We start from the raw sequence: 12,860 nt of genomic DNA on the forward strand, positions 1-12,860 counted from the left end.
CTATCATATTGTATCAAAACAGAAATAACCATACTATCTTAGTGGATTATATAAATTTTACATTTATTAGAAAAAAATCTGACAATATGGAAGCGTTTTTTTTTTTTTTTTTTAGAGTAAAAATTCACAGTTCTATTACCTAAAGATGATCACGGCAACATTTTGGTATACTTTCAGACTTCATTATGTTTGCCCACACGTGAACACTCACTTTTCTTTTTTATAAGATTTATTTATTCATTCATTAGAGACACACAGAGAGAGTAGGAGACATAGGCAGAGGGAGAAGCAAGATCCTTGTGAGGAACCTGATGCGGGACTCAATCCTGGGACCTCAGGATCACACCCTGAGCCAAAGGCAGATGCTCAACCACTGAACTACCTAGACGTCCCTCACTTTTCTTTCTTTTAAAAAAATTATTACACAATCCTAATAAACCTTTTTTTTATTTTTTTGATAGGAGCAGGAGTAGGGGAGGGGCATAGGGAGAAGGAGAGAGAATCTTAGGCAGCTCCACGTTCAGCCGGCAGTGGGAAGTGGGGCTTAATGGGCAGAAGATCATTACCTGAGCCAAAATCAAGAGTCCACTGTTTGACTGAGTATCCTTCTTTTTTTTTTCTTTTTGCAACTCTTTCATTGACCTCTCTCCATATTGAAAAAATGTTGAGAATAAAGCCAATCTCCAATTATGGAACTCTTGGGAGACTGCCCCATTTTTCACTGTTATAAGCAATGCTTGTATAATATGCATTCTTATCTATCTTTGTGTACTCGTCCAATTATTTCCTTAGGATAAATTTCTAGAAGCAGAACTGCTTGCTCAAAGTGAATTTTTAAAATGAGCATTTACTGCCAAGTTGCCCTCAAGAAAGGTTGTACTGAGATAGGGCAGTGGGAAGTACAGACTTCAGTTATGGAATGAATAGGTCACAGGAATAAAAGGCACATCATAGTGAATATAGTCAATGATATTGTAATAGTATTGTAGGGTGACAGTAAGGAAGACAATAGCCGAGCAAGACCATTTTAAGACTTTTAAATGACCTTGATAATTTTAATTTTGGAAACTCCATTATACATCAGGGCAAACAAATTAAAATATACTCACGTCCATTAAATATATATATATATATATTTAAATGTTATTTTTTCATTGCAAAATCCTTCAAGCAGATTTTATAATTTTGCCTTTAAATTTTATTTGGCTACTAGTCATGCATGTAATTTACATTTGGTTGTAATTTTTAGCAAACTCAGGAATCGTACCAAAAATTATTTCCAATATCATGAAATTTTATGAATATTCCAATTTAGCAATGAATGGAGTTAACATATATTATATTTTATAGATATTTAATTTGAATGTATTAATTCTATTTTTGCAATTCTCTTATCATATTTTTGAGACAGTATTCATTTTCACAGCCCTTGGACATTATCCAGGCCGCTGGAAAGCTTGCGGGCCCTGGCATGTGCCCAAAATGACTAATGAAAGAACTTCCCAGGAAAAGGCAGAGCTAATGCAAAGGTGCTGGAAGAGGAAAGAGCTTGACTTGTTGGAGTAGAGAGAAGGAAGAACAATGTGGTTGGGGTGGACTGAGTGAAAGATAGGGAGGCAGGAGAGGCCAACTGAGTCAGTACACTCTATATACCCTGGATATTTCGTGAACCACTGTCCATAAAAAGTAATTGTCTCAGCCCTAATGAATTTCTCTTTCAACAAGCCATACGTACCATGAATCTAAATCACCAAATGTAGAATTCTCTTGTTAATTTGTGTAGTTGTATATTCTCCTACTTCCAAAACCTCACTTAGCTACTGAGTCTAAATGGAGATTTTTAGGGAAATTCTAACTTTGGAGAAATAAATGACTTAAAAGTCAACTGTTTGGACACCAATAGGACATGAGTAATGGAACATAGCCATTTTATCCATTTCTTTGGCAGGTCCTAAGGTTTTGTCTTTCAATATGTACTTTTAATTGGTCCATTTGTCCACTGCATCATTCTGTTCCTAACATCATTATAAGCACATGCAAATAACACTGTTAGTCTCTGAGCTGAGCTCCTTCTACTGCTTCTCCTATTACCCTCTATCATCTGTTCTCCAAAAAGCAGTCATAATTATTTAAAAAATAGAAGTATGATCACATTACTCCTCTGCTACAAATTATCTACTGGATTTCCATAAAACTTAGAATAAATTCCAAAATCTTTATGTTGCTTTATAAGGTTCTAGGGGCACCCGGGTAGCTCAGTTGGTTAAGCATTTGATTTTGGTTCAGGGCATGATCTCAGGGTCATGAGATTGAGCCCTGGGTGTGGAGCCTGCTTAAGATTCTCCTCCTCCTCCTTCTGCTTTTCCCTCCTCTCTATAAATAAATAAACAAATAAGTAAATCATCCTATATAATTTTAATTCCTGCCTCAGGGCCTTTGCTCTTGCTATTCCTGCCTCAGGGCCTTTGTTTATAAATAAATAAACAAATAAGTAAATCATCCTATATAATTTTAATTCCTGCCTCAGGGCCTTTGCTCTTGCTATTCCCTCTATCTGTGATGCTTTCCTTGCACATTTTTACATTATTGTCTCTCATTATTCAAGTCTCTGTAGTAATACTTCCAGGAGGGCCTTCCTATTTTACCAAAAATCATTTCACTCTCCACTTAGACTACCTAACACTCCATTCATTTATCCTCACAGTACTAACCACTTCCTGAAATATTGCTATGAATTTGTTTATTTGGTAAGTGGTGTTATTCCCCTCTAGAATGTAAGCTCTGCAAACAAAAGACTTTTTCTCTCTTAATCTCCAATACTAACTATGACACCTCCAGCTCAAATGGTGCCAATAGTGCAATCAATAAATAGTCGAATGTACATCTATCAACGAATGAAAAACTTCATGTAATTAAATCTTTATATTGAAAAAGCATAATAAGTAGGCTGTATTTTAGAAAGTCACTTATAAAATCCATTTGGGGGAATATTTAATTATATTACCAATTTTATAGAGGCACTATACTCCTGGGTACTGAAGTACTTTTGTTTTTAAAGATTTTATATATTTATTTGAGAAAAAGAGAGGGAGAGAGATAGATAGATATCACAAGTAGGGGGAGGGGCAGAGAGAGAGAGGGAGCCGACTCCCCACTGAGCAGGGAGCCCCATGCAGGGCTCCATCTCAGGACCCTGAGATCATAACCTGAGCTGAAGGCAGACACGTAACTGACTAAGCCACCCAGACGCCCCTGAAAGTACTTTAAATAGTTGTTGAAAACAACAGAAAGTGACTTTTCAGTTTGTCACTCAATATATTTACCTCATCTCTCTGCTAAGCTTCCTAGAACAATCACTTACTGTGAAATGGTGTTTGAAATGGTTCTTGGGAGCCACATCACCCCAACTGATTTCTTTCAGCAGCATAACTTGAATTGATTTACTGCTTTTTAATAGTCTCTGTAAAAAATAATCCTAAGAAAACTCTGGGCTTACTAATAAACTATTTAAACTGACAAGATTTCTGCATAAGATATGGGTTGATGAAAGAAAAATCCTAAAGAAATTTACTTGTCTGTGTCTTCTAATAGAAGCACCTGGCAGTATTGATAAAATTGAGGGTTTGCAACTTCCTGACAATACTCACATTGCTCTGACTGCTTTGAACATTATTGAGCACCATTTCTTTTTTTTTTTAAGATTTTATTTATTTATTCATGAGAGACACAGAGAGAGAGAGAGAAAGAGAGAGAGAGAGAGAGAGAGAGTTGCAGAGGCAGAGGGAGAAGCAGGCTCCATGCAGGGAGCCTGACGTGGGACTTGATCCCGGGACTCCAGGATCACGCTCCGGGGCTGAAAGCGCTAAACCACTGAGCCACCTGGGCTGCCCATTGAGCACCATTTCTGTGAGGGGGAAGAAAGTGACACAGTATTACCAGCCCTAGAGCAAGATCATGAATTCTTAAACCACTTAACAACAACAAGAAACACCAAGGCCCCCACAACTTCTGAACCAAGGCCCAAACTCTAAAGGCTTTTTAAAGATATGTCTTAAAATATCACAGGTGTTAAGCTTTTTAAACTGAAAATTAATAAAATTTTCAACACATCAAAAAAAAATTAGGCTCATGAGGATTGCATTACATGGGACACTCACTCTGTAACTGTTCTCCCTCTTTACGACCTCTATCTTTCTGCAATTCTAGGGCTGACCAGGCCACCTGGAGCTGGTATGAAAAACTAGCCTTCCTGAATCTTCCCATCACAACACTAACATTACCCTTTTTTTTTTTCTCATGCCTGTTGTCATTCACAGCTTACTTTACTTCTTGCGTGTTGCTCTTTTATTTTCTCTCCACTTCATGACAAACTTTAGGAAATTTCTCTTTCTAAAAACTGACCCTAACGTGATGTATGCTGTTGATTTATTTGTATAAAGAAAAGAGAGCTTTCATTAAAAAAAAATTACACATAACAAGGAATGAGTACCTTTGATTTTAACACCCATGAAAGTCTAGGAAAACTTTCAACATTTCTACATCTCATTGATTTTGAAACCTTTTAATTAAATCTGCTTTTTCTCAAGCATCACTAAAGAGAAAAACTATAGCTTTCTTTTTTCCATCTTTTTAACTTTAATTTTTGCCAGTTTTACTGAGATATAATTGGCATATAAAACTGTATTAGTTTTAGGTATACAACATAATGATTTGATATATGTATTATAGTAAAATGATCACCATGATAATTGTTCACAGTTCTCTTACAATCCTTTGTATTTCTATAGTATCAGTTGTAATGTCTCCTCTTTCATTTCTGATTTTGTTTGAGGGTGTTTTTTTTTTTTTTTTTTTTTTTTTTTTTTGTGAGTCTACCTAAAGGTTTGCCCATTTTGTTTATCTGTTCAAAAAAAAAAAAATCATCTTACAGGGCACCTGGGTGGCTCAGCTGGTTGAGATTGATTCCAAGACTGTGGGATTAAGACCTAAATTGGACTCCCTGCTCAGTGGGGAGACTGCTTGTCCCTCCCCCTCTGCCTCACCCCTTGTTCACGCTCTCTCTAATAAATAAATAAAATCTTTAAAACCCCACTCTTACTTTCACTGATTGACTTTCCTACTTTTTAAAAAAAGATTTTATTTATTTTTTCATGAGAGACCAGAGAGAGAGAGATAGAAAGAGAGAGAGAAAGGCAGAGACACAGGCAGAGGGAGAAGCAGGCTCCATGCAGGGAGCCTGACCTGAGACTCGATCCCGGGTCTCCAGGATCAGGCCCTGGGCTGAAGGCAGTGCTAAACTGCTGAGCCAGCCGGGCTGCCCAAACTTTCATACTTCTTAATCTCTATTTTATTTATTTCTGCTCTGATCTTTTTCTTTCCTTCATTCTGCTAACTTTGCACTTAGCTTTTCCTTTTTTTTCTTCTTCATTTTTTTTTTTATTTTTTAAAGATTTTATTTTTATTCATGAGAAACACACAGAGAGAAAGCAAGAGTTCAGAGAAGCAGGCTCCATGCAGAGAGCCCAATGTTGCGACTCGATCCCAGGTCCCCAGGATCAGGCCCTGGGCGGAAGGCGGCGCAAACTGATGAGCCACTTGGGCTGCCCCTTTTTTTACTTCTTTAAAGTGTAAGTTAAGTTGTTTACTTGAGATCCTTCTTGTTTCTTAATGTAGGCATTTATTGTTATGAACTTCTTTTTCTGCATTGCTTTTTGCAACATTCCATACATTTTGGCATGCTCTAATTCGATTTTCATTTGTCCCAAGATTTTTTTGAATTTTTAAAAATTTTCTTGACCCACTGATTGTTTAATCTCTGCATATATGAATTTTCTAATTTTCTCCTTGTAATTGATTTCTAATGTCATATGATTGTAGTAGGAAAAGTTGCTTGATATGACTTCAGTCTTCTTAGAATTTTTAAGACCTGTTTTGTGGCCTAGCATATGATCTATCTTGGAGAATATTTTGTATGTGCTTGGGAATATTTTGTATGTGCTTGTATGTGCATTCTTTGCATGGGACGGGATGTCCTGTAAATATCTGTTAAGTCCATCTAGGCTAGTGTGACTTTTAAGTAATATTTTCGTATTGATATTCTATTTGGATGCTCTATCCAGTGTTGAAAAAGTATTACTGAAGTCCTCTATTATTATTGCATTGTCTATTTCTTCCTTCAAGTCTGTTAATATTTATTTTATACATTTAGGCCCGCCTATGTTGGGTGCATACGTATTTGCCAATGTTATATCCACTTGTTGGATTAACCCCTTAATCATTACATAGTGACCTTCTTGATTTCTTGTTACCGTTTTTCCCCTAAAGTGTATTTTGTCTGGATATAAGCAACAGCTAACTCTACTTTCTTTTGGCTTTCATGTGTCTGGAATATCTTTTCCATACTTTAACTTTCAGGTTGTGTGTGGTCTTAAGTAGCTAAAATGAGTCTCTTGTAGGCAGCATGTAGTTGGGTTTTATTTCTTTTATTCATCCAGCCCCTAATGTCATTTGGTTGGAGTAATTGGTCTATTTACATTTAAGGTAATTATTGATAGGTATGAACTAACTATGGCCATTTGTTAATTGTTTTCTAGGTGTTTTTAATTCATTGGTTCATTTTTTTTCCCTTCTTTTCTTTTGTGATTTGGTAATTTTCTGTAGTGGTATGCTTAGATTCCTTTATCTTTATCTTTTGTGTATTTACTATAGATTTTTGTTTTGTTAGTACCATAGGCTTACATAAAACATCATATATTTGTAAGAGTGTATTTGTACTTGAAGCTGATAACTTTGGTTTGAATGCATACTATAAAGCTCCACATTTTTTATTCTCTCTACTCACATTTAATGTTCTTGATGTTACAATTTACATCTTTTTTTATCTTGTGTATTCATTAACAAATTAATTAACAAATTATTGTAGTTATAGTTATTTTTACTACTTTTGTCTTTTAATCTTCACACTAGGTTTTTTTAAAAAAATATTTATTTATTTGAGAGAGAGGGAGAGAAGTGACTCCTTCAGCTTTTCTTTTTTTGAGTCCAGTGCCTTAACCACTCAGCCATCACAGCCTGGCCAGCTTTTCTTTTTTAAGTAGTCTCCCAAGATCACCCAACATGGGGCTTGAAATCACGACTGTGAGATCAAGAGTCACATGCCATACCAACTAAGCCAGCTAGGCGCTCTGAACTCCCTCAGCTTTTGCTTGTCTGGAAAACTCCTTACCTCTGCTACTAAAACCAAATGCCAATTCTAATATACTGTAACAACCATCCCTCACAGTTGTATACATTTTGAAACTAAAACCTCATCTGTATGACAGCAATGTCATTACTACCTGTATACCTTGCTAGTCTATTTGATAATACAGAGGAATGTCATTGTCCCTCGGTATTATCACTAATAGTATTAATTGGATAGTCTTTAACAAATCTTAATTAAATTATTCCCTTAGTGATCTTAAAATATATGTATGATGTTTTAAAGACTATTTCTAGAATATAAAGCAGATAGAGGTTCTGATGTCAGATACTGAGCATGGAAGAAACGAAAGTACTACAAACAATTAACAGCAATTCATTTCTCTATGGAAAAAAGTGCTCTATGGTGACACACTGTAAAATGATTTACAGCATATTGACTGTAATTCTTCTAATGAAAAAGCAATTGTCCAAGTTCTCCCTGGAGAACACTCAGCAACAACAATCCATGCACATGGAAAGTCATGACTTAGAAAATGAGAACCAAATGAACTCACAGCTGGGAAAACCCAATAATAATTAATTTAACACCAACCATTTGTACGGAGCATGTATACATATCAAAATTTCCCTTGAGAGAAGCAAGGTCACTGAAGGGCAGAGGCTACATACTTGAACATGCTCAAATAATGTTTACTTAATAAGATAATACACTCCAAAGGTTTTACACAGAAAACAAATAACTCATTTTGGACTAGGTGGTTAGGATAAATAGCTGGTCAATACCATCACTTGAATTTCAATATTGTAACAAGTATTTCTGAAAAACATTGCCAAAGTGAGTTCACATTGAACTTGAACAATATATTCTTCAACAGCAGCAGAGAGAAAACAATGTCATGAAAAGGGGTTTTATTCTGACTCATTGGCTAAGAAAATGAGAACAGTTTGAGATCTTCCATGTTGCTTCATTTTAATGAGCACCGGGAATTTTTCATGTCCTTATTAAAGTAGTTAATGTATTTCTCTAGTCTCATTATCACCGCCAGAGTATACACTGTTGTTTCATAACCAAGACGACTCCTTTCCATTACAGAGAAGATCAGAAAGTCAAAACTGATTGCTCACATGTGGTTGTTAATAAAACTCCCATGGTGCTGCCGAAGGTACCCATGGGGATTGTACAATTATTTATATTTTCTTATGATTTTCTATAATTACTGTCATTGTATTTTCACAAAGTAAATGTATCTCCACCAATTAAAGCAGTGGTGGGTTAAGAATATTCATCAGACTTGTGTGAAAGGATATTGTTCTTAGGGTTTTGATCAAAGCACAGAAATTAAACTGCTGTTATCATGTATTCAATCCAAGTGTTAAATGAAAATGCTCAGCAACTTTGGAGTTTATTTGAGCAGATGTTAACTATTTATGAAAATAAACATGATAACAGGACTTGCATTCGTGATATGACTCTTTGTTGTATTAAAAGGGCTGGGGAAAAAAAACCTACTACATGAATCTTGGGAGATATAGTTTATGATATACAGCCAACTTGAATTACTATTAGTTCAGGTCAATTTAAATTTTTAGAAGCATATAATTCTAAGAAATCTCATTTTGGTTTACATCTTTGCATCTTCTTATTTTGCCTCACTCCTTTGTCTTCTTTGATGGCTCTAGGACTAAGAAAGAATTTCCATAAAAACAAGCATCTGAGGGAGGCTATCAAATAGAAAACACAGTATAACCTTTCATACTTTGCTATATAGAAATTTCATTCTATCTAGTTCAACAGTGCTTGCAGCAAAAGTGACCAGCTGTACTTCCATTCCATTAGCTGTCATTTTGATGCTAGAATTTTAGCCTGCTGTGTGTGAGATGTGATGTCCATGCACAATTCCCATCAAAGGTAATTTTCTGTGCAATGGTGTGTAAAATTTACCTCTAATTATGATAAGGTCACTGATGGGTCATTTATGATATGCTCTCTGGAGACAACTGCAGTGAATAGCTTTTGGTGAGATTCGTCTGGAGAAATTAAATTGGTCTGACCATGACTCCATAGAAAGTAAAACTCTCTTAGAATATTATTCCTCAATTATGTTTAAAGCCCTAAAGGAACCCAGAGAGGGGCAATATGCACACTGGTGAGGGCTGTGAGTTTTGAATGATGCAGACCTGAGTTTTAATCTAGAGTTACTGGGCCTAGAAGCTCTACAGGATCTGGCCTCTATACAACTCTTGGCTTCTCTTCCTGATATTCACTCCCTCCCTCCCTGGACTTACTCACAGTCTTAAACTATTTATTTACTGTTTATTGTATAATGAAGTTTGCATTTGACCACAAATCTAAGATTTTGGCTTGGATAGTCCACAATCTTGAAACCCCAACAACATTAACTATATGAGTCAGTGGTCCAATATTGCTTAATAAGATGGGTTTAAAAGTAGATCTTAGTTATTAATAAATTAGTGATGAAGAAACTTCCTGGGCTTTATGTAAGACAGGATTAAAACAAAACTACTTATGACAAGTTTTATTAAAATAGTCATTAGAGTGATTTCACATTTTACCATAATCATGATGGGTCTCCATGAAAGGACAATGTATTAGTTAACTCTAGTTATTAACACTTTTGAAGAGGGTTTTTATATGTAACAGTGGGAAATAAAAATTTGAGATTAGTAACAATGGTGAAATTTTATATTTATTTAAATCTATCGGTATTTTGTCTTCAGTCCTTCTTACCAAGATATCTTACTTGACTTTTGAGGTGGTTCATATTCAGTAAGTATTTGTCAGCAAATGACTAAGTGCTGGATGGACTAGAAGATCATTCTTGTGTTCCAAACCTTAATGCAAATCATAACAACAACAGAAATTAAATTCTTACCAAAGTGTCCAGTCATGGCTACAGTATGGCTGAACATTTCCAAGGTAGAATCCTAGAGATTGAGTGACCTCCACAAGATTGGTAAAGTCAAGGCTAATGCTGTTGAAAAGGACAGATGTCATGATAATCTCATCAATGGCCCATACATCTTCTCCCTGGGAAGAATGATATGGTTGCCACCATCTGAACTGAATTCCAAACTGTCTTGCATCATCTGGTAACTCTACAGAGATGATTCTAAAGAAAAAAAAAAAGTAAAACTTCAGATTGATATATAAAATACAAACATTCACCGCAGAATATTTTTTTCCCTATGGTACAGCACTCAAAAAAAAAAAAAAATAGTTCTCCACTATTATAAACATTGTTCTGAGATTTCCACTTTCTTGTCTGACCCAAAGTCTTCTGAACACATCCCAAAATGTGACTGCTTTCATTCATCTGCTTTCAGAAAAGCTGACTCAATAAAACACAGTTGTCAAAGGGGCAGGATTTGTCTTAGTCTGAAAAAGGATCTTGGGCATTTGTTACACATATTACAGTTTGAGGCTGATTGGAACTGTGGCACTTCCTAATTCCCATGAGCTTAGCACAGTGTATGAGGTGACTTGCTGTGTCATGGTGGCTATGACAACAAACTTGTATGTGACAAATGGGGAAGAAAATTAAGAATAATATCTAATTTCCAGGAGCAATTACTGTACACAGCAGCAGGAACCATACATTAATTGCCACTGCAACGACATCTCCTTGAAAGCTCCATAAATCACAGTACCATGCTGCTCACATCCATACACAAGGTGAGATATGAAGCAAATGGCAAATGGAGCATTTGTCTCCATCAATGTACAATTAAACGCCAGGAGAGGTGTTCGCAGTAAACACATACTAAAGGGACTGACTCTTTTTCCCAGTGAGCAAAGGAAAGCTCCCTAAGACAGGGGACTAGTTGGATAGCTTAGAAACAAATTATTTAAAAATTTAAATGTCTAAGGCTGGGTTTAATTAGAAATTAGATTGATTTTCATATTTATATTATGCTTATTGTTAGTTATTGTGTAAAAAATGTCAAATCACATCTTGGAAATATATATTTTTATATAGGTAGAGTTACTAAAAAATAATATCTCTTTTCTCTTTAAATAACTTGTATGTGGAGATATGGGGTAGGATGACATGATTTTAATCACTAATAATTATACAAACTACCAGTAAAAAAAACTGGCAGAATTTTTTGCAACGTAAGAAAACATACTTTTTATATAATGGAAAATCAATATTCAATTACAGAAATATAAATTTTAAAACACTCCTTAAATTAAAAAGACACAGCAATAACATTTATGGTGTTTAAATACTTTGAAATACTTACGGTTTTAAACACTTTAAATCTCTGAATTTTTTCACCAATGTGAATTTATTAGAAGAGTAAAATTTGGTTAAATTGAGTATTTTAGTAATTTTCACTTTAATTTTTAAGTACTTACTAAAAAATCAAATAAATATATTTATGTTAATATATCAAATATGTAAAGAAATAAAACAAACTGTACTTAAAGTGGCTCAATGATGAAAACATTATGCATTAATTTTAAAAATTTAATTTGCTCATTGTGTTACTAGAATATTATAATTTTCCTTTATTTTAATAATTTTAAAAGCAGTTACTATTCTCTCTGATGAAAATAAATATAATTTAAAAATAACAACTGAAAAGCAGAATTTCTTAGGCAACTTCAAAGGTCATTTTCCTTTATTTTAGTGCATGTATATGTATGTGTGAAAACAGTAATTGAAATGACGAATATTTTCCTTTGCAGAGGCGTTAAGACTATGGGTCTGTAATCAGACTCTTGGGTTAAAGTCTCCACTCTGACACCTAGTAGTTAATAACCTCACAGCTGCAGGGAAGGTACTCAATTTCTATGCTCCTTAGCATCTTCATCTGTGAAGTTGGGATAATACCCTTATGGCAAAGTCAGAAACACTATTGTGTCTTAGTACCTAGAACAGTATCTGGCACGTGCAAAAACACAACTTCTTACTGCATAAATGAGGTACCTATTGTCAGTGTACCCCAACAGAAATCTGAATACTGAGGCACAAAAAGGTGAAATATTCTCCCTAATGTTAAGTGCCTTCTAGGTGACAATGCCCGGAGCTGGATCTAGGCAGCATAGTTGTAGAGTCTGTGCTCTTCACATTCACTTCGTATGTGCAGTGGGGTGGGAATCTCTGCTTCCATTACTCTGTGCACGCTGCAGTGGTTGGTTAGAATAGCTATGGAACCATTTGATCCCAATATTCCTGGATGAGACCCCAGGGACTTGGGTCAACTTTCTGTTATCAATCTTCCTTTTGGGGTAGATACTAAGCTCAGACATTTCTCATCATCAAAACAAAAATAAAATAAAAATAGGCCTTATGATAATTTTAAAATAGGAAACAAGCCCTATAATTAAGACAAATCTAGAATAATTTTAGTTTCAGCAGTGATATAAGGTTTTACATTAAAAATACCAATTAGCACTCGACATTCTAGTTAGTTTGAATTAAAAGATTAGCTTAGATAAATGTACAGGCTTTACATCTTATAAATAGCGAACAGAGAGAGTTCTTTTATTTACTGAGTGACTCACAGGCAAACAAATTATTAGGAATCAGCCAGGAGTAATAGCGGTTAGTGAACTTGCATATCTAATTTATGGATCATACTTCATTTTTGAACAGCGAAGACCGAAAGGGACAATATGGAATTGACAG

At 35.1% G+C, this 12,860-nt stretch overlaps 1 protein-coding gene across 3 annotated transcripts in view; it reads right to left on the reverse strand.

Annotated features, from left to right (window-relative positions):
- Positions 1 to 12,860, reverse strand: part of RELN (reelin) — a 478,955-nt gene that overhangs the window by 136,198 nt on the left and 329,897 nt on the right. For all 3 annotated transcript variants that reach the window (XM_072759913.1, XM_072759912.1, XM_072759911.1), the window contains exon 20: positions 10,098 to 10,334. In XM_072759913.1, the coding sequence (XP_072616014.1) occupies positions 10,098 to 10,334 (237 nt within the window). The remainder of the gene's footprint in view (positions 1 to 10,097; positions 10,335 to 12,860) is intronic.

This window comes from Vulpes vulpes, chromosome 5 (assembly GCF_048418805.1).
Source record: "Vulpes vulpes isolate BD-2025 chromosome 5, VulVul3, whole genome shotgun sequence".
Taxonomy (NCBI): domain Eukaryota; kingdom Metazoa; phylum Chordata; class Mammalia; order Carnivora; family Canidae; genus Vulpes; species Vulpes vulpes.